At 36.2% G+C, this 22890-nt stretch overlaps 1 protein-coding gene across 4 annotated transcripts in view; it reads right to left on the bottom strand.

The window, feature by feature from the left end:
* The window catches only part of PACS2 (phosphofurin acidic cluster sorting protein 2), a 330978-nt gene that overhangs the window by 114216 nt on the left and 193872 nt on the right, over positions 1–22890 (bottom strand). For 3 of the 4 annotated variants that reach the window (XM_020974848.2, XM_020974846.2, XM_078151577.1), the window contains 3 exons: positions 22512–22602; positions 22032–22097; positions 2171–2307 (listed from right to left, as the gene is read on the bottom strand). In XM_020974848.2, coding sequence (XP_020830507.1) covers positions 2171–2307; positions 22032–22097; positions 22512–22602 — 294 coding nt within the window. The remainder of the gene's footprint in view (positions 1–2170; positions 2308–22031; positions 22098–22511; positions 22603–22890) is intronic. The other variant, XM_078151576.1, reaches the window with a different exon arrangement.

The raw sequence follows: 22890 nt of genomic DNA on the forward strand, positions 1-22890 counted from the left end.
ACAGACATTTCCTTCTGACCTTCCAAATTGTCTTGGGCTGGAAATTTGTTTCACTCCTTCTTTTTGTGCATTCTGCTCCTCTGGCATTTATTTAGAGTAATTTTTTAACGTATTTGGAGGGGTTTGAAGGACAGCTCAGGTGATTCCCTGCCTTTGCTTTGCCATCTTGGTTCCTCTCTTCCATTACTCTCTGTTGATCAAAATACTATGTACTCCAGATCTTGTTTCTTTAAATATTTCCCTGATCATTTTATCTGGAAAGTAATCTTTTTTCCCGCTTTGAACTTATCTTGCATTTACTGCCTACTTTTTATTTGGATCTCTATAAGCTCTTTGAGGGTAGGGATGAACTTCTTTGCTTGTATTTGCATAGCAAAATACTTGGCACATAGTAAATGCTTCATACTTGCTCTATTTTATCATTTACTCCCTTAAATTATTTTCATTATTTCATAAAACATAATTCTTTTCTAAAATACAAAATAAATGTTTAAGGAAAAAATCCTCATTCTCTGTACACATTATCTATTGATTGTTAGAGTAGATGGTAACTTACTGGCACACAATAAGTTACTGTCCAAAACAGTGGTAAAGTGTGAATATAAAGATACAGATAAATAAAATTAATGGATGATATGTACAAACATATTTATAGCAGCTCTTTTTGTAGCAATCCTAAACTGGAGAGTAAGTGGGGCCCATCTATGGAGAATGGCTAAACAATATCTGCTATGAAAGTTTTATTTGATTTAATTATTTAATTGCCTAATGGGGAATAGGGGGTAGTATGTGTGTAAAATGTGTGTAAAAAAATGGGGATTACAAAAAATGGTAGAATTAGCAGAATTAAAGCAGGTTAGTAGAGGTAAGTTGGCTGCTTCTGAGGACATCCTCAGCCCAGAGGTTAACATTATAGAATATAAACATGCCTTACCTTATTAACACTGTCTAAATTCTGGACTATCTCTAAGTGCGTAAATACTAATATACTTTTAAATGCTTCCTTGTGTCTTTATTTCTTTTTTGCTCTCTTCCTATGGCTTATTTTTGCCTACTTCAAAAATTTTTCATTTTGAGAAGTGAAAATTTCCTCATTTAGATACTACAAATCATCATTATAAGTACTATGTTTTGGGTACTATTTCTAGATGACATGAGAACTTCCCCTGCGGGTGCCAAATGTTCTGTCTTTAAGTCACTACAATGATAAAAAGCAAATATCCTAAACGTGCAATACAAAATGAGTTAAACAACATCTCACTGAAGAAAAATGATACAAATCAGTATTATGTATAACAGAGGTTTCCAAACTTCTTTGGCCCAGTGTCCTCTTAAAAAAAATTACTTAGTACCTCCCTGGATATGCACTTTAGCCGTTTAATTTATTTTTTTGAAATTTGCTTCATTTCAAAACAAAAGTTTTTTAATGACACCTTAACAATAACTTACTGTAAATTTGTGGTTTTCTTCCTGCATTGAAATTTTTTTTTTAAGGCAACTGGGGTTAAGTCACTTGCCCAGGGTCACACAGCTAGTAAGTGTCAAGTGTTTGGTCTGAAGTCGGATTTGAACTCAGGTCCTCCTGACCTCAGGGCCAGTGTTCTATCCACTGTGCCACCTAGCTGCCCTCTGCACGGAAATTTTGATGATGCAATATTGCATCAAGTAACTGTATAGTATCATAGTATAAACAATTCATTACATGCACATATTCCTGCCAATGCATGCTAGACTTCCTGATGATGTGTGACTTGCTCGCCTGCCAACACTGGCCTGTTAAGACCTTTCAGCAGACTTGACCACTGATCAGTTATAACTTGTGTTTTGTGTTATTTATCTGGAAAATAATGTAATCACCATGACTTTAATTCTGTTAGACAACAGATGAAACATGTGAGAATGGTTTTTCAAAATTTTCTTCTCTTTCCTTATGCTTCTACTGCCCCCTTTTTTTATTCAGCTCCCCCTCCCCCCCAATTGCACCTGAGGCTACTACAGCCCTCTGAGGACTGTTCCAGCGCCTCCCAGGAGGTCGTATCACCCACTTTGGGAACCTAAGTACCATTGAGGATGACAGATTAAAGTTTCAATGTTGTTATCATTGCAATTTCTACTACGGAGTGGACTTGCCAAAACAGGCAGTGTCACGAATGGTAATTAGAGATGTTACCTGGTAGAAGGAATAATCAAAGACTCTGTCTTGGTAATCTTCCCACTTGGTGGAAGCTTCTCAATGAACACATCCAGCGTGGAAAGTTCAGTTTCCTGGCTGTCTTCCTGCTGACTGGCCTCTTGTGGAAGCAGATTCTGGCATAAGGAAAAATCATTCTTGAATGTCACTAGTTTACATCTTTTTATTCATAAAGGTATGTTGGATTTTTCCTTTGTGTCTCTGTGTCACACACCCACACCCATACCTTTTAGCCAACTAACCCATAACCAAATTAACAAACACTTAGAGAGACTTACATGAATTAAAAAGTCATCCTTTTATTTATCCTTTAACTTAAAGCCTGGTGCCTTATGGAACAATAATTATATGAATACCTAATTTGGTAGGAGAACTGGCCTTATTAAATACAGGACACAAAGTTAGGAAAATCTGAAAAAATTAATCCAAGAGTGATCAGGATACCTATATGTGCAACAGGCAGAAGGACAATGTGAAAATCTGTATTATATCCACTAAAGAGTATGCAGATGCACAGATCCCTTAAAGAAGCTTAACTCTTAATACTCCTTAAAGAAGGAAAATTTCATAAGTGTTACATCATGCTTCAATAAAAGTACCTTCCTCTTAAAGTTTCATAAAATTCATCAGCTATCCCTGTTTAGGTTGCTTCTTGGAGAATGTTACTAAAATTCCTTTTATGAAGGTGAATAGAACATTTATAGATCTAAAAAAAGTCATAAGGATACTTCCAGTTCATCTTGATCTCTGGATTGTTCTACCTTCTCATTTGTTATCTTGCCTCCTTGAAGGTACTCTTCCCAATTCCCCTTTGTGTTGTCTTCTCCTATTGGAATGAAAGTACCTTGATAGTAGGGACTGTCTTATTTTCTCTTCTATTTTTTGTCTCTTTCTCTCTGACTTTTTCCTCTCTCTTCTTCTTTCTTTCCTTCCTTTTCTCCAAACTAGGTGAGAAACTAGTCACCTCTATTGACATGGATTTCTTGATCCTCCCAACTAAAGGAAAGTAACCCTTCTCCAATGTTTTATGACTCTCTGATACACTTTTAATATACTCTTTTCTCATTTTAACTTGAATTATATTTATGTGATGTTTCATCCCACTAAAGTATAAGTTCCTTAAGGGAAGGAATTGTGTTTTTTCATCTTTGCATAATCAGTGCCTTGAGCACAAGGATAGAGCCTAACTCTGTTATTTAATTTGAATGGCAAACTCCCAGATGGGGAAATTCCCTCTAACAATGCAAGTCAGCACCTTCTTTTACAGTCTTAAGAAGTTGCTAAGAACACTGAAAGATTAAGTGATTGGCCCAGGGCCAACAAGTATGTTCCAGAGGTGAGAGATGAACCAAGATCTCGGCTCCAAGTCTACCAGTCTATCCAATATACTACACAACCTTCATATGAGAATTTATTCATATTCTGAATCTCAAACAAAATTACAGGGTTAATAAACTTTCTGTACAAAATTTATCATCATCATGGGGCAGCTAGGTGGCGCAGTGGATAGAGCACCGGCCCTGAAGTCAGGAGGACCTGAGTTCAAATCCGGCCTCAGACCAAACATTTGACATGTACTAGCTGTGTGACCTTGGGCAAGTCACTTAACCCCGATTGCCTCACTAACCCCCCCCCAAAATTTATCATCATCTTTAATCTATTTTTGCAGTCTTATTTCAATTTACTGCATCCCCTTTATGATCGATATACCAGCCATACTAGACAAGTAGGTATTCCTTGACTTATTTTTCCAATCTAATCCAATAAATATTTATTAAGTGCCTATGTGCCAGGCACCACGCTAAATGTTGGGGATACAATTAATAAAAATGACAGTCCCTGTCCTCAAGGAGCTTACAATATAAAGAGGAAAGACAACACACAACAGGAGGCAGAAAAGTGGGGAATGGAAAGAAGGAACACCATGGAATACCAGCACAGGGGCATCTTGTATAATGGAGTAGAAACGAGGCAGAGCAACATATACAAAGAAGAGTACGCTGAAAGTCCAGTTTCTTCCCTCTCTAAAGGAAGGGATTGGAAGGAGTTTACTACTCTATCCTTTAGCCCTCTGATCAGAGGGGAGAGGAAGCTAAGGAAGATGGTGCCAGTTAAGGCTTGAGTTAGCAGCATGGTGGTAAGATTAGAAGTGATGAGCTTATCTTAGGAAGGGCATCTTGTAGCTTGGACATGAAACCTGTCAGAGGAGCAAATGCAAAGTAACCACTTTTTTAAAAATTTAATTTAAAACTTAAATAGTAATACTTAAATACAAAATAAGAAAAGGGGAAAAAAACTGCTAAAGTAAGAGAGGATTAAAAATATACAGTGATAAATTTCCATTTCAAGAAAGCCTATATAATAAATACTGTACATTGTGTTCACAGCTGTCCATCTTTCCTTTGCTTCCTTGTAAGTTTTCTTTTACTCTCTGCTGTGCAATTCTTACTTTGCTCTTTTTTCCCCTTCCTCCCCCGCCCCTCTGCCCCAAAGGATACAATTAAATGCAGATATATTTATATATACATATATACACAGATACATACCTATATACATACACACAAAAATACATACATATATATATATATATAAACATAGGTATCTATAATTGTACTCATAGACATATAGATTCATATGCACTTATGTAAGACCACACTATACTTATTTGTCCTGTTTCTCTGCTAGTGGATAACCTTTTCCTTCATAAACTCAAGTCTTTCCATATTTTTCCAAGTCCACCAACTCATCATTTCCTATGCTACAGCAATATTTCAACCTTATACTGTCTATTTTTAGATATATTTAGATATTTTTAGTCCAAAACAACATTGATGAATACGGCTGACAACTAGTGTAGTTTCCCTATTTTTCTTTTTTGATTAAATCTATTTTAGCCTTAACTTTGTCAAAGATCACGACTATCACCATGCTCCTTTTTCCCCTAACAAATTCTACTGATTTTTATGTATTGTGCTTATCTCTTATTTCCCATCCCTCCTGACTCCTTTGTTTTACTTCTACCCACTGCCTTGCCCTCCTATTACTAAACCTACCCCTTCCCTCTCCAAGGATCGCTCCCTTGTTCTCACATTCCCATTAATCGAAACACCCTTTTACAGCCCCCATTACCTTATTCCCTCATCCTCTCCTCTACAAATCCTTCCCTTAGCCTCTCCCTCTATCCCCTTAGCATTTTATGACTTTTATGCCCATCTAGATTGTATTTATATATGTATGTATTCCCTCTTATTCCTGATAAGAGTAGGATTCCAGAACTACCAGCCTTCTCCCCTATCTAATTCCTGTGTCAGTTCTTCCTCTTGTACTTCATTTGTATAAGATAATAACTTCTTTATCTGTTCCCAAATGGTTTTACTTTTTAAAATCATATCACACTCAGGTCTATCCCAATCTTTCCTACAAACTACCTAATTACTAATAACAATCTTAGACATACATTTTAGATTTCCTCATAAAAAAGGTCTGTCCTTAATGAGTGCCTTGTAATTAGTCTTTGCTATGTATCTTAAATTTCTCTTGGCTCTCGTATGAAAAATCTTCTATTAAATTCATTTTTTTTTAAAAAGACAAAATCCTGGAAGTCTGACAATTCATTAAATGTCTATTTTTTCCCATTCAGGATTATGCTTAACTTTGTTGAGAACGGCATTTTCAAGCCAGAACCCCAGTTATTTTGCTCTTTGACATACAGTGTTCTAAGACCTGTGGTCCTTTAGTGTTGCTGCTTCTAGGTCTTGTGTGATTCTAATTGAGGTACTGTTATATTTAATTTTTTTTTTTGGCTGCTTATAATATTTTATCCTTGAGCTGGGGGTTTTGGAATTTGGCTATGACATTCCTGTAGGTTTTCCTTGTAGAATCTCTTTTTTTGCTTTTTTTAAATTACTAAAACTGAAATACACAGCAAGAAAAAAGAAACATTATAAATGTAAATACTGAAACAAATACGAAATAAGAAAATAAAAAAGAATGTCATATGCACAACACAACATGAGAGGATTCAAAATATATACCAATAAATTTCCATTTCAAGAAAGCCTACATAATAAATGTTACGCATTGTGTTCAGAGCTGTCCATCTTTTCTTTCTTTCCTCCTTAGTTTTCCTTTGTTCTCTGCTGTGCACTTTTTACTTTGTTTTTTCCCCTCTTCCTCCCACAGCCGCAGAAGGCTACAATCAAGCAAGGATATACTGAAATACAGATGTAGCTATAGATACGCATACACACATATGTACATTTTCCCTAACAAATTCTACTTTTGATCTTTGTTTTTATGTTTGTGCATATCTCTTATTTCCTATCTCTCCTGACTCTACTTTACTTCTATCCACTACCTTGCCCTCCTTAAACTACCACCACCTCCAAGGAGCCCTCCCTTGTCCTCCCATTCCAATTAATCTAAACACCTTTCTATTACTTCCCCCTTAACCTATTCCCTCACCCTCCCCTCTAGAGAGCCCTCTCTTATCCTCTCCCTCCTCCCTACCCTCTTGGTGTTTTATTTCTTTCTGAATTTAGAACTTTTATACTCTTCTACTCTTGAAAGCATTCCTGATGAAAACAAATTTCCAGATCTTTTCTATTTCTGTTTTCCCCTCTTGTTCCAATGCTTCAAGACAATTTTCTTTAATTATTTCTTGTATTATTGTAAGATTTCTTTTTTGATTGTTGCTTTCAGGTAGTCCAGTTATTTTTGTTTTCTCTTCTTGATCTGCTCTCCGGATCAGTTGTTTTTCTTATGAGATGTTTCACTTTCTCCTCTATTTGTTCATTCTTTATATTTTGTTTTATTTCTTGGTCTCTTATAACTTTGCTGGCTTCCCCTTGCCCAATTCTAATTTTCAAGTAACCATTTTCTTCCTTAAGATTCTGGATCACTTTTTCTAATGGGTTGACTTTCTTTTCATAATCTTCTTGTTTTTCTTGGATGGTTATTTAAAAAAAAATGTTTCCCCCAATCTCTCTCATTTGATTTTTAAGATCTTTTTTAAGTTCTATGAATTCTTTCTGGGCAGGTGACCATTTAATGTTGCTCCTTGGGGGGGTAGGAGAAAGTTTCTTTGCTTCAGTATCCTCCTCTGAAGATAAACCCTTGTCTTCTCTATTCCCATAGAAACTTTCTATGGTTGGATTCGTTCTCTTTTGCCTGTCCATTTTTTAAAATTTGTAGCAGCTTATTTTTTGTAATCACCTCTAGTCCTGGATGGTATGAAGGATGGTACCTCTGACCTCATATCTTCCTTCAGTTCTCCCCTCTGGCATGGAACTGAAACCAAGAACTCCTGCCTCTAGGAAGTGCCCATAGCCAACGGTGTCACTGCCTCACTGCTTTTGCATTCACTGGGCATGTGCTGGTTTCTCCTCACCCAGGACAATGTCTCCGCAGCACAGCTGGGTCTGGCGTTATTTGTCAGTTAGAGGCTCCCTCAATCTTCCCTGGCTCAGATATTTAACTCCCCTCACAGTCCCAGGGGTAAAAGTTCCTGTGGCTAGTGCTGAGGTAGCCTTCCCAACCCAACTTTTTTTAATGAACCCTACCCAGAGGTGTTTATTCTTCACAGGGAACAAAACTCGCCCTGGGATTTTTCTTCAGATCTTCTATTGTTCCAGGAGGACCCCTGTTCTACCCCTTGTTTATTTTTACCAGTCCATATTTATCCTGGGGTGCTATTTTATCACTTTTGTGGAGGAAAATCTTGAGAGCTTAGAATTTTCTAACCTACTCTGCCACCTTCCCAGAATCCTCTCCTGCTTTGTTCTCTATATTTTTGTGCACACTGTATTCCAAGACTAGAATGCATTCCTGTGGTTGGTCATAGCCAGACCTGTATACATTACCTGGGTTTGATAAGGCCCCGTGACGCAGACAGGCTATGGAGGAGGTAGGACTAAAAGACACCTAGGAATCATGGGATACTCATGTACAGTAGCCATGCAGGCAGTTAGAATGTAAGTTTCTTTGTTTCACACATAACCAAAGGCTTTGCATAGGTGACATGGTCCCAGGCATTCCTCAATAGCATAGAAAAAGAACCCATTAAGGAAGCCTAACAGATTTTCCTGGAGGATGCTTTACCAGACTTACACTATAAAAAAACTAGTTGGTAGGAGAACTGTCCAATTTAATAGATGGAATAGGTTGGAAAATCCAAGAAAAATAAATTTTAAAAAGTGATTGGGATACATAGCTGTGACCCAGGTAAACATCAAAGGGGAGATTAATCTTAAGATTCTCAGCTCTGTTGGGGGGGGGACACGTATCATCAACAGAGAGGGAAAAAAAGACCAAGGAAGGCCTGGTGCTTAACCGAGCAAAGTCATCAACATCTATTCTCACCCTGTGTTTGCCAATTACATACTTATAAGCAAAGCAAACCTTTTCTCACGACATTTTGCTTGTGTCAGGTACCAATCATTTGCATTACTCTGATATCTAAAGTTATAATGGGCTGGACAGTTATGCATCATATTTGGTGCAGCTAACAGAGGGATAAAAATGACCTCCTTCCAAGCAAAGAGAAAGACAGGGCAAAGATTTGATACTCCCCCCCCCCCCATAAGGGACACTAGCTCATAGCCAGTCCCCTATGGCTAAAGAGGTGTGGGATGATTTTTAGAAGAATCTCAACAATGTGATAAGATGAAAACATCCAGTCAAACCTCAGAGAGTGTTAAGTAAGATACAGAAGAAAAAAGAAAAGGAGAGGAATGCATGCTGAGAGCTAAGAGCAACAAGAGAGAGAAAAATCTCTTAGCTCTCTGAAGCATGAATTTACCCCTCAGCCTTAGAGAAATTCAGATAGCCTCCCCAAGTTTTTTAGAAGACGAAGAAGTCAGTGCAGTCATGGTACAAAGAGCAAAAGGAAGCATTCCAATTCTCACTTCACACCTCGTCAACAAAAGTCTAGAAAATATATCAGTTTCATTTTTGACTGGGAAAGCCAAGATACAGTGAGTCATTTTTCTAGCCCAAGGAGACTTCGGGAAATGGAAAAAGAGGTCTGCAGACACTGGGGAGGGGGTCTGGCCAGGAGCACTGGTATATTTATATGAGGAGATCCAGGAAATAGAGAGGAAAAGCATAATGGAGAATATTGGGGCTAAGGTTGAAGGAAGGAGAAATAAAAGCACTTTTGGCATTGGCCAGTGTGTCAGAAAGGGGAAATAGGCAGGGAATTTGAGAAATGAATCAAAAGTCTGACAGAGCATTCTATATGACATCAAGGACTTAAATTACCCCATCATCTACTGGACATCTCTTTCTCTCTGACAAATCCAAAGTAGCTAATAACTTTTTGACTTGCTCAGTAGAGGAATGTCTCCTTCAAAAAGTGGTAGAACCAATAAGGACAAATTCTATTTTGGAGACGATTCACCTTAAAAAGGAGGAACTGGTTGATGGAATGGAAATGATGGGAAATCTGGGAGGAAGTGAACATTTCGTCTTTTGTGGGACCTGAGAGGAAATCTGGGCAAAATCTAACATCAACTTTAGATTTTGGGAAAGCAGTGTAAAAAGAGTTCAGAGGAAGGATGGATAGGATCAAACAAGGTAAAATGCTACAGAGCAAGTCAGTCAAGGAGGATAAAGATATTAAAGAATGAAATTCATGAAAAATGGAATTTGTCTACAAAGACTGATCTAGAAACACAAATAATTCACCCAACCAACTTAGATTTTAAAAAAAAATATAAAGAAGATGGAAGGTAGGTCAGGTAAGAGAAAGTCCTGCAAAAAGTGTCAGCAATACTAAAGCTTAGAACAAGCAAAGTCTAGCAAAAGAAACAGGGATAATAAAAAGAGTTCAGTAGTTTTGTTTTTAGCTACACTGGGAGAAAAAGGGGGATTACAAAATGCAGAGGACTTTTGCTTATAGTAAGTAGATGGGGCAATGATAAATGAAAATGGAGAGAAGCTAGAATTAGCTGCTCAAGTCTTTCTGTTTTATTTTAAACAAAGAAAAATAACCAATACTCTGGAAGTATTCAAAATAAAATGTCTAACAAGTTTATTCCCCTCAAAAATAAGGAGACGGTATGAAAATAGTAGGTGTCTTTAACGAATGTCACCTGGCCCTAATAGACCATATCCTCACATAGTAAAAGAACTGGCACGTGGGACTGCTAAGCATGTGGTATGTGAAAGATCACAGAACTTCTGGCCAACATGGCTGAGAGGTGGTCCACTTAGCTCCCACTTATCTACTTTAGCAAACACCTGAAATTTACACCAGACCAAATAGTGACCAAGAAATCCAATGAGAATTGGAATAATTGGCTTCTTTTAACTTAGAACTACACAAAAAGTCACCCAGAAATACATAGTTAACAGGAAAGGAGACTGCTGACAAAACCAGCAGTAGCACAGGCAAAAGAGTTCAGTTTTCCAGAAAAGAAGCTAGAAACACATATGTTGTACAAGGCTCTGTGTCTAGTGGCAGGAAGAGCAGAGAGGAACCCAAGAAAGACTGAGCTGAAGGATGGGGACTTGGGGACTGTTGAAGACCCATGGAGCAGCAGTGGACACATTAATCAACTCAGACCAGTGGCTCAGTGACACTCAGTGCTCAGACCAGAAGAGCCCAGTTGTCCAAAGGAGGTCCCAAGCACTTTGTCCTAAAATATCATAGAAGATGCAGTACTCTGAACCTCAGAGATCCACAGAAGGCCTAGCCCTGGGAGGTAGAAGTTAGTACACGAACCCAGGGAATAGAGGTTGAGACCAAACAGTCAACCCTGGTAACAAACCCATTTAGAAACTAAAGATGGATAGTTAAATAAACCAAAGAATACATTGACAGGGAAAAAAAAAACTACAGAAAATCTAAAAAGCTGCCCCCTTCCCCCAATAGGGAGTAATTCTCTAACTGTAATTATTGGCTCAAAAGGAAAAATTCATTTTCTGGGAGGATTATGTGAATACTGAAAGGAAATGGAGACAAATTATGTGGTAAACAAATCAAGGAGAAAATAGTTAAGAATCACCAAACTACCCAAAAAAATGATGATTTTTTTAAAAATGTCTGGATACAAAATTAAAAATGAACAAACCATAAATGATTGTTTAGACCTATTAGTAAGAGAGGAAAGAGCTTTCTGGTCAGGTCATCAAAAAGATGTAGCACTAGATAATTTTCCTAATCCTCATGACCTCTCAAATTGCTCTGAAATAGAAATTATGCACCAGGTTATTTAATTTCAGCTACTTCTACAGTCTAGAACACCAAGGACCCAAACAAAGTAAAAATTTGATGAACTAATCCTTAACCCCTAACATATTCAATCAACATCTCCTCCCCTACCACCCACCACAACTGGAATACAAAAGGTGACCCATGAGCTTGCAACACAACTCAACTCTTCACTCTACAAGCTCCTAGGGTTGCAGAGATCCAAAGAGAAATTTGCTCAGGCTAAGATGGTAGCAAGAACAGCACAGTGTGTAGCAACCCAACATGACCAGAAAACTAAAATAAAGAAGGAATTGGGGCAGGATATAAGTGTGCAGCTGTGTTAGAGTCTACTAAGCCTTAAAGAAAGAGCCCAACATCTAGCTGGAGCCAGTTCTGTCGCCCTAGATGTCACTTGGAGCAGAGACCTAGGTAGGTAAATTGTGAGTTGCCTAGTATGAGAGAAAGATGAGACACCTTTGAAATCTAGACTATAGGGAAACTGCCATCAAAGAGGAGGAAGTCAGAAAGTGATAAACAAGGGAAATAATAGGAAAAAAGGATGAAATTGCTAAAGATTTCAGGAAGAAGAAAATTATTTGTTTCTCAAATACGTTATACAACAGAAGCACAAAAAAGGTAAACAAATGCAGCAATCAAGGACAACAGCAGCAAAATAAAAATAAAGAAACCACTTAGAGATTTCTTCCTAAATATACATTAGGAAAAAAGAAGAAAAGCGGCATTAAAATAGAAGTGATGGTGGAAAAAAGCCTAAACATCACAGATCAAACCTCATAACACCTTGCCAACAGGTGAATCAATAATTTTTTGTGCCACTAAATTATAAAATGGAGGGAGATGCAAGGACAGGAACAAGATGAAGGGGAAATGTGACACATTCTAATCAAGTCAAAGGCTAATGATGAAGGGAAAATCACTCCTTTATTCACACAGGAAGAAGAGAACGTATAGAAGAATGAGTAAGGAGCAAAGGGAAGGACTGAAAATGAAGTTACCAGCAGTGAATGCTCCTTTGAGAGAAGAGAGATATTCTATAAAGGGTTATGGGAACCTTATAACGGGTATTACCTGAAGGGATTTGGTGCTTAGGAAGATCACTCCTCCTGCCTCAGGCGAAGAAAAATAAGAGCTCCTGGGGGCAACTGACATCCAAAAAAGTGGGTAGGCACAGACCGAGGGGAAGAGATTTCTAGGTAAATGGGAAGAAAATAACCAGGGGAGGGCAAAGGCCAATAATGACCTGTACAATCAGGGATGTGGGAAGATTTCTACCTCTGGGCAAATCCTCTCTGTCATCTGCAGTTGATATCTAGAAGACAACGAAACAACACAAAAATGGGGGTTAGGAATGCAAACTCCAAAAGACTCATGATGGAATATACTGTCCCCATCCAGAAAAAGAATTATGGCATCTGAATGCAGATTGAAACATATTATTTGTGTGCTCTCTTGCTCTCTCTTTTTTTTGTTTCTTCTTTCTTATGATTTCTCCCACTGGTTCTAACTCTTCTTTGCAACAGCACTAATGTGAAAATAGGTTTAATATGAATGTATATGTTGCACCTATATCAATTTACATGCCATTTTGGGGTGAGAAGAGGGGAGAGATGGGCAGAAAATTTGGAACTTAAAATCTTACAGAAGTGATTGTTGAAAACTAAAAATAAATTTATTAATAAAAATGGGGGGCAGGGGAAAAGATTTACAAGGTAATAATAGAAACTGTTCGGAAAAGGGAACTTAAAATAAGTACCTCAAAAGTTTTAGGAATACAGAAATACATGAGGGATTCAGAAAATAAAGGACTAAAAAAGTATAAAGACTATGAATGAAAAAATGAAATTCCAGAATAAGCTGGAAGGGAACAATGAAAAGAATGAGGGAAATAAATTCTTTTTAGAAAAAGGTACAGAAAATTAAATTTTAAAAAGTAATAAAACAAGGTGGAGGGGTGAGGAAGGGAATAAATTCTAAAACTAGGAAAATAAGTAATAAATAGAAATAGAGGAGTGGGGCTTAAGAGTAAGGGGAAGAAAATCTGTAGGAATGGTATTGCTTTAAAATAGATTATACTATAATAAATGAAGAGACAGTACTGTGTTTACAGAGGAAGAGGAGGAAAATATAATTTGGAAAGAAAAAGCAATATGAGAGAGATGGAAAAAAACAGTACTCTAACATTAAATGCGATCGGACAACACAAGCCAATAAAGTGAAAAAGAGTGACAAACCAAAACTTCAAAATCTGTTGCTTATAAGAAACACAATTTTGAAAAGACATTCACAGAATAAAAATGAGGTGCTCAGAAAAATCATTATACATCAAATGAATCCACAAAAGCAGGAATAAACATTAACAGTATAAAAAAGAATAAACAAAGAAACTACATTATGTTGAAAATAACCATAGATAACAAAGACAATATCAACACTAACCTTATATGCTTTAAATGCATTAGTATTCAAATTCATAAAAACCAATATTAACTGAGCTATAAGAAGACATAATAATACAATAGTGATGGGGGATTTTTACATCACTTTTAGTTTTGGGTAAGTCTAACAGAAAGATAATCAAAAGGGAATACAGAGATTCAATCAAACTAAAGGAGAAACTAGAAAAGACTTACTTTGTCTTGTTTGAGGAACTAAAGAGGAACACATATATTGCTTACCACTATGTAGAATTTTTACAAAATGAACCCAAATGGAGACTTACAAAATCCTAAAGAATGAGTGGGTAAAAGAACAAATCAAAAAAACAATGAACACTTATGTGAAAAAAATTTATAATGATGAAACCACATACCAAAACTTCTGGGATGCAGCTAAAGCAGTCCTTAGGGGAAAAATCATATTCCCTACAAATGTATATTAACAAAATTGAAAAAGAGAGGATTAATGAACTGAGCATGCATTTTAAAAAATTAGAAAGCCAACAAATAAACAAGCCTAAAATAAGATCACAAGAGGAGATATTTAAAATTATAGGAGAAACACATAAACTAGAAACAAAAAAATCCCCACCAAAATGAAAAATAAACCTAAAGCCTCATTCTTTGAAATGATCAATAAAATTGATAAACATTTAGCTAATTTGACTTTTTAAAATTAATTTATTTTGAATTATCAACAACCACTACCATAAAATTTTGAGTTTTACATTTTTCTCCCCTTTCCTCCCCGAGATGGCATGCAATCTGATATAGGCTATACATATACATTCCTATTAAACATACTTTCACATTAGTGATGTTGTAAGTAAGAATTAGAACCAATAGGAGGAACCACCAGAAAGAGGAAACAAAACACAACAGAAGAAAAAAAATAGCAAATAGTATGCTTCAATCTGCATTCAAATTCCATAGTTCTTTCTTCTTTGTGGATAGCATTTTTCATCACGAGGCCTTTGGAGATGTCTTAGATCCCTGTACTGCTGAGAAGGGTTAAGTTAATATTAGCCATCACACAACGTGTCTGTTATTGTGTACAACGTTCTCCTGGTTCTGCTCACTTCACCAGCATCAGAACATACAAGTCTTTCCAGGTTTTTCTGAAGTCAGCCTGTTCATCATTTCTTACGGCACAATAGTATTCCATTATATTTATATACCACAACTTGTTCAGCCATTCCCCAACTGATGGGCATCCTCTCAATTTCCAATTCTTTGCAGCACAAAAAGAGCTGCTATAAATATTTTTGTACATGTGGGTCCTTTTCCCATTTGTACGACCTCTCAGGGATATAGCCCTAGAAGTGCTATTGCTGGGTCAAAGGGTATGCACATTTTTATAGCCCTTTCACCATAGCTCCAAATTGCTCTCCAAAATGGCTGGATCATTTCACAATCCTATCAACAATGTATTAATGTTCCAATTTTCCTACATCTTCTCCAACATTTATAATTTTCCCGTTTTGTCATGTTGGCCAATCTGATAGGTCAATCTGACTTTTAAAAAGCAGAAAATTAAAGCAACACAAGAACAAATGAACAAAGTGAAATCACACCAAAACCACTGTTATATACTAACAAAACCAAGAACATAAAAAAGGAGGAATACCTTAAAAAATATACCAGATCCAAGATCCAAACTCACAGAGAGCAAATAGCAATCTTAAACAACCCAGTCTCAGGAGAGGCAATAGAACAAGCATTAAAGTAATCATCAAAGACAAAAACTCCTGTCTCTAACACATTCACTGGAGAATTCTATCATATTTTTGAAAAACAATTAGTTCCGACACTAGTTATTCTCAAAAATTAAGAAAGAAAACACCTTATCAAAATCCTTTTGAGAAGGATTATAGTTCTAATACTTAAAATAGGGAAGGATAAACTATAGACCAATATTATTAATGCATATTGATTCAAAAAATTTTAATAAAATTTTAGTAAACAGATTATAGTGATTTATCCAAGAAATCATTCATTATGACCAAGAATTATATCAGGGATGTGAGGGTGGGTCAACAATCAATATAATTAATCATTCTAAAAACCATTTGAAAATACAGCATCCAAAACCACATGATAATCTCTATAGATGAAGAAAAAGGCTTTGGCATAGTACAATACTCATACTAAAAAGCCTTACAAATTATAAGCATAAAGGGATCATTTTTTAATATTACAAAAAGTATCTGCTGACCAAAGGTCAGTAATGCAATAGGGGTACACCAAAATCTTTTCCAGCAAACATGTAAGTAAGGATACTTATTCTCCGGGTCAGGTAGATGGCACAGAGGATAGAGCTCCAGCCTCGGACTAAGGAGGACCTGAGTTCAAATTTTGCCTCAGACACTCAGATACTCACTAGCTGTACTACCCTAGGCAAGTCACTTAACCCTGACTGCCTCATCAAAAAGCAAAAAAAATAAAGAAGGATATCTACTCTCCACATGCCAACAGCAGCAGTAATACAAGAGAAAGAAATTAAATGAATAAATACAGGTAAAGAGGAGATAAAACTATCCCTGTTTGCTGACAATATGATGGTTTACACAAAAAAATCACAGAAAATCAGCAAAGATACTGAGACAATTAATAGCTTCAACTAAGTTGAAGGCTACAAAATAGATCCTCAAAAATCAAATGCACTTCCATATGAATAAAATTCAAAAGGCAATAAAAAAAAAGAGACATACTATTTCAAATAACTACAAAATGAAGAAAGTATTTGGGATAAATCTACCAAAGCACACTTGTAGAAATTGAACTATAAAATGCTACTTTAAGAAATAAAGAACAACTTAAATAGCAGAAGGAATATTCAATGCCAATAGATGGATTATGCCAATATAACAAAAATCACAATACTACCAAAGTTTTTTAAATGTTATATGAATCTAAGGGATACTTTCAGAACCTGATAAAACATTAATAAAATTCAGTTCAGCAAAAAAAATATCTAGAATAGCAAACGGAATGATTAAAATAAGTAGGGATGAAGGAAGAAGAGCACTTCCCGGCTTCAAACATATTATAAAGCAGGAGTCATCAAAACCATCTGGTACTGGCTAAAACAAAGAGGTAAATCAATGAACAAACCAGATAAGGGAGAATCAAAAACAATGGAACTCAATGACTTAGTGCTTGATAGGGCAGAAAACATCAATTTTAATATAACATAAGTAACATATCATATGAGAAATATTATGCACATAATATATATCATATATAACATTTAATAATATTAAAATAACTAAATGTTACTTTATTATATTATGTTGTGACATATTAAAATATATACTATACTATTTATTATATTATACATTAATATTAATCAAATTAATGATGGATGTGATAAATACAGAGAAGCATGGAAAAGTCTACCTGAAATAATGTAGTGTGAAGTAAACAGAGCGAAGATAATAATACACACAGTAAATGCAACAATTTAAATGAAAAGAACTACCCCTCTCCCAAACCTAAAGTGGGTGTTAAAAAATATAAAGAACAAGGATGACTTGAAAGAAGAGATATATGAAAAGATACTCCCAGTGCACCCCTTTGCAGAGATGGAGGTCCACAAGTATTGCACACTGTAAATATTTTCTAACTCTTTGAATGTATCAGTTATGGTTTTTTTTTCATTTTTTTTTGTCTGTAAAAGTGCCATTTTTTAAATGTGATGACTCTCTGGGAGGGGGAGGGGAGAAAATAAGGAAAAACTATGTTAATGTAAAAAACAAAAGACATCAATAAAACTTATTTGAAAAAGAAAGGAGTAAATAAAAAGAACCAAAGGGCAAGATAAGATAAAACAAAACAAACTATTAATAAGCTCCTGAAAAAAAAAAAAGGAAAAGCCCCAAGAATGTCACAGCCAAAATGCAGAGCTCCCACATCAAAGAAGAAAAAATATATCCAGAAAGCAGTTTAAGTACCACCTTATGTAAGGATCACATAATACTTGGCAACTTCTACTATAAATGAGAGGAAATCTTGAAATACAATATTCCAAAAGGCAAAAGATACAGGTTTCCAACAAAGAATGACTTATGTTGCAAAGGTAAATATAATACTATGGGTGTGTGGGTAGTGGTTGGTAGGGGGCAGAATGTTTAATGGAATAGAAAACTTTAAAATACCAGTGCTGAGGATGAACTTTAAAATACAAACATAAGACTCAAGAAAAACTTATAAAGGTGTATTTGAGTAGTTGGATGAGCTGTGTGATGATTTAGAGGGTGAAGAAATAAATGGCTCTTCAAAACCATACTGTCTTCAAAATATTACGAGAAAAGGTAACTAAAATAAGAAAACGACAAGACCTGGGAATGGTTTGGTTGTGTTCTGGAGATTCTTAAGAAGAAAAAAGGAAGGGATGGTAAAAGGAATATTCAAGTATAGAAAGGAGGAAGAAGGCATTATAATTTGCTATTTCTAAAAAATAAAAAACAAAAATGTGAGAAGTATATACTAACAGAGGAAGAGGTGGCTGGAAATCTCAACTCAGTTGAATCTCACTTACTTGAACAGACAAAGGAGTTGTGATCAGACAAACACAAATTGTTTTGTGTGGAAATATATCATACTCAACAGGGAAACAAACTGGGATATGGCTGGGGGCCAGTTTAGGAAAGAAGATAACAGCAGGGAGGAAATAGCTAGTATTAAGACAAACTTTCTGATCCTAAAGTGGGGATTAAAAGAAAAGAGAAGAACAAGAGTCCTGGGGAATACTCATTAATGAGGAAATGGTTGAACAAATTGTGATATATGAATACAGTATAATATTGTATTGTAAAAAAAGAACAAAAGAGACAATTTAAGAGAGAACAATTTCTAGGACATTGTGAAGAAAAACAACTTTGAAAGATCTGAGAACTATCATCAGTGCAATGAAGAACTTTATTTCTAAATCACCCATAATGAAGTATGTTACCTATCTTCAGACCGATTAGTGATAGACTCAAGATACAAAAAGAGACATGCATTTTTTATTATGGCCATTGTGTGGATTTACTTTGGTTGACTATGTTTATTTGTTATGCAGGCTTTTAAAAAATTTTTTCTTTCTCTTGATTTTTAATTAGAAGATAGGGTTAAAGTAGAGGATTTGCAAGAGTGTCCACCCCCAAAAAGGGGGATCACGGAAAAAAAATTTTAAATGTACAGAAGATAACAGAAGTAATTTCAAAAGAAAGCATGAATAAGTATAACAGTTTTTAAAGTGACATGTGGAAGTATATCTGTTTTTCAAAAAAAGTGGTATGAAATGAAGATTAAGCTTGATATACAAGTCTGTTTTTGTGCTTAAGTTCAGAATTTTTAAAAAAATTAAATGAAAGATTATGATGAAACAAAGAGGTACCACAGGATTGGAGAATGACATGATATCCTGATGGAAGGAAGGAAGGAAGGGAGGGAGGGAGGAAGGGAGAGAATAGTCTTCTAACTATAAATGATTTGAGACTGATTTTGATTCCTAGGAAAATTCGAGAACATGCTTCTGAAGAGAAAGTTGCTAAGTATCTAGAAAGGCGATCAGCAATTACAAAGAGCAGGAACGGGTAAAGCCATGCTACAAGAACAGGCCATGCCAGATTACACTTACGTGTTTTTTTGATAGGATTATTAAATTGGTAGATGAAGGGAATCCTGAGGATATGGATTTTAGCAAAGCTAAAAAAAGTATTTCATACTATTTTTATATAGAAGATGAAGAGATATGGATTAGACAATCATACAATCAGATGAATTCAAAATTGGGTGAATAGCAAGACTCAAAGAGTTCATTGTCATTGTGGTAGAAGGTCTACAGTAGAGTACCTCAGAAATCTGTTCTTTGCCCTCTGAAAGTGAAATTCATTTATTACCTGGATAAAGGCAGGGATGACATGCGCTTATCAAACTTTCAGATAATACAAAGCTAAGAGGGACAGCTTACGAAGTAAATGATGGTGTCAGGATCTAAAAAGATATTTACAGGCTAGAATACTGAGCTGCACTTAATAAGATCAATGTCTTGCACTTGAGCTAAAAAAATAAACTTCACAAATAGAAGATGAAGAAAGAAGTTGTCATAAAAAAAATCTGAAAACGTTAGTGAACTTCTAGCTCAATATGAGTAGTACTGTGAAATGGCCGTTAAAAAAAACCCTAATGCTAAATTGGGCTGCATTAAGAGAGGCACAGCTTTCAGATATAAGGAGGTGACAGTTGTATTAAGTACCTTGCCCTTATTAGGCCTCACCCGGAGTATAGTATTCAGATCTGGACAACACAGCTTAAGAAAGACACTGATAAGTGTTAAGGAATATCAAGGGGTCCCTTGAACTTGTCCAGAAACCCTGGACCCGCAATATGCAAGAGGCCCTGAACAAGTCAAGTATGAAGTACTCCCCCCCACTCCCCCCCTCCCGGCCCTGAGCTGATAGAATTTGTTGTTTGCACCCCATGCTGGACTCCCTGTGTGTCCTTGAGAGTGAAGACAGGCACTAGTCAGTCTGCACTACACTGGGAAAGTGCCTGTACAACTGGGAGCCTTGTAGATAAGTGGATGATCACTTCTTCATTTTCTAATAGTTCCCAAGGAAAAAAGAATGCTGGTTTTGCCATCTTAATTATTCATGATTTCAACTCCCATTTAGGTGGAGATTTCTGTTTCCTCTCCTCTTTGTCAAAATTTCAGAATACACAAACTTCTATTTGGATTGTGAACTCTTTGCCCTCCCTTAGGGTTCCACATGCAAGTTATTTCTCTTGTAATAAATCTAGTTGCAATGCAATGTCTCATGGACCGGAGATAATTTTTTTGGTTAACAAAAGGTAGAAAGTATCCAGAGCAGAAGAACCACCACATCAACCATTAAAGTGATTTTCTTAAAGCACAGGTCTGACCATGTTACCCCGTACTCAATAAATTTAGTGGTTCCCTATCACCTTTAGGATCATACACAAAATTCTCTGTTTGACATTAATAGTTCTTTATAAGCTAGCCCCCTCTTACATTTCCAGTATCTTACATAGGCAACTGGACCATAAAAGTTTTTTGTTTCACCCATAAATGAGAGCTTTGTGAAGTGGATTTATATTAGCATAGAAAAAATACCCACTGATGCAGCCTCCTGCCTTTTCAGATTCGGTGGATTTATCACTATGCAGGAGGAATTTGTATATTCCCTATGGAGAAAAATGGTGACAAGTGGAGAAAGTTAGAGGAAAGGATGTCACAGCTGATAAAGAACAAAGGCTTTTGTCCCCTCAAGATGTTCAAAGGATAAAACTAGGCATCTCTGAACAGAAGACTTTCAGATTGTACCCTGTCTTTGCAAAGGAAACTCCATACTGGAAAAACCTCATTATTTAACAAGACTGAATCTGCCTGGTATTCATCATTGGTCTTTGCCCCTCTGACCGGACCCTATGACCAAAGAGCAGGGCCAATGGCCTCTATTTAAGGAGTGGGCCCAGCATAATCTCTCCTTTTCCCACTGGCTATACTATTTTTAGACTTCTCTGGACTTCCCTGATTTTCAGCTTTCATTTGCGTATAATCTTTCTCCATTAGTGTATAAACTCCAACAGGGCAGGTTTTATTTTTCACTTGCAATTGAATCCTCAATACCTAGCACAGTAACTGGAAAGCAGTAGGGGTTTATGGTTTATCCCTATTATCTCTATTTTGTAGATAAGGAAGCTGTGGTTCAGAAAGGATAAGTGACTTGACAGTGAACCCAGGTAACAAGCACTCTAGGCAGAATAAGAATTCAGTTCAGATTTCCAGTCCAGCACTGAAGCTGATGTGGGCTGGGCTGCTTCTCATACTACAGAAGAGAGAAAGCTTACAAAAGAGGAGGAATAAGGATTGAGCCCTGAAGGAAAAAAAAGGCTTAGATAAGTGGGTAGAGGCAGGAACCTTTGTGAAGATCATGAATAGTATGGTATGGCTAAAGAGATAGAATGGTGAAGGGAAACAGGGAGAGATAAGACTGGAAAGTTGGAGGCCAGATTTTGGAAGGAATCAGCCTTCTCAAGATCTGTAGCTGGGTGATAAGATATATTGAACTTTTGTACACCAGAGGCTAAGCAGGAGTAAATCACTGTAGAAATGAACAGTAGCCAAAGGACTACTAAATGGTTAGCAAGGAAAAAATGGTTTGAACCAAAAACTTACGTAAGATATGGTGTCAGGAACAATGTCTCCCTGATGCTTCCTTGTCTTTTCAGGCACTTCCATCTGCTTGGAACAAGACATTAGCAGTCAGAAAAAAAAGACCAAAATGGAGCACTTAATACTGAATGAAGAAAGGCATATCAAAGGTTCTGGCACTGACAGGAAAAATCCATAGGAAAAGTAAGAAAGATGGAGATTAGTAATTTGACAGAGAAAGCTAGCTAACCAGAACTAGCTAAATTGAAGAACGTGATCAGGACAAATATTTGTGCAACAAGTCGGGAATAATAAGCTTGTAAGAAGTCATATGACTTCCATATATTAAATGTGACACAATATTTTCCTCTGAGACATAGACTAGAGGGCTGGAGGCAGGTTTATGGGCTGCAGTTTCTACTTATAGTACTGTTTTACATATACATATATATATATTACTTATAGTACATGCAAAAAATTTTTTCCTAAATAACGTTTACTTACTGGACTTGATGGTTCCTTATGGCTTCTCATGCTGTGGATACTGCCAATTTCTGTTTGAGAACTGGAGTGTGATAAACCTTCAAAATAGGGCCTAAGAAGTTTGAATACAGAAATAGTAATCTTATTTACTCAGAACTTTATTTCAAGAATTCAAATAAATCTCATTTGTCCCCAGAAAACCCTAATGCAAAAGAAATTCTCAGCAGATTCCAAATTTAACGGAAAACTGAACTTGGAGCTTCTAAAGTAAACCAGATTTAGGAGGATTTCAAGTCTGACAGCCTTCTCCCAGAGGAAACTTATGAATAAACAACCTCATAATTGGAATACTCTTGTAAAATCTGTTTATTGAGACTAGTAGTACTCACTTGTTAGTAAA

This window comes from Phascolarctos cinereus, unplaced genomic scaffold, assembly GCF_003287225.1.
Source record: "Phascolarctos cinereus isolate Bilbo 61053 unplaced genomic scaffold, phaCin_HiC Scaffold_3;HRSCAF=262, whole genome shotgun sequence".
Taxonomy (NCBI): Eukaryota; Metazoa; Chordata; class Mammalia; order Diprotodontia; family Phascolarctidae; genus Phascolarctos; species Phascolarctos cinereus.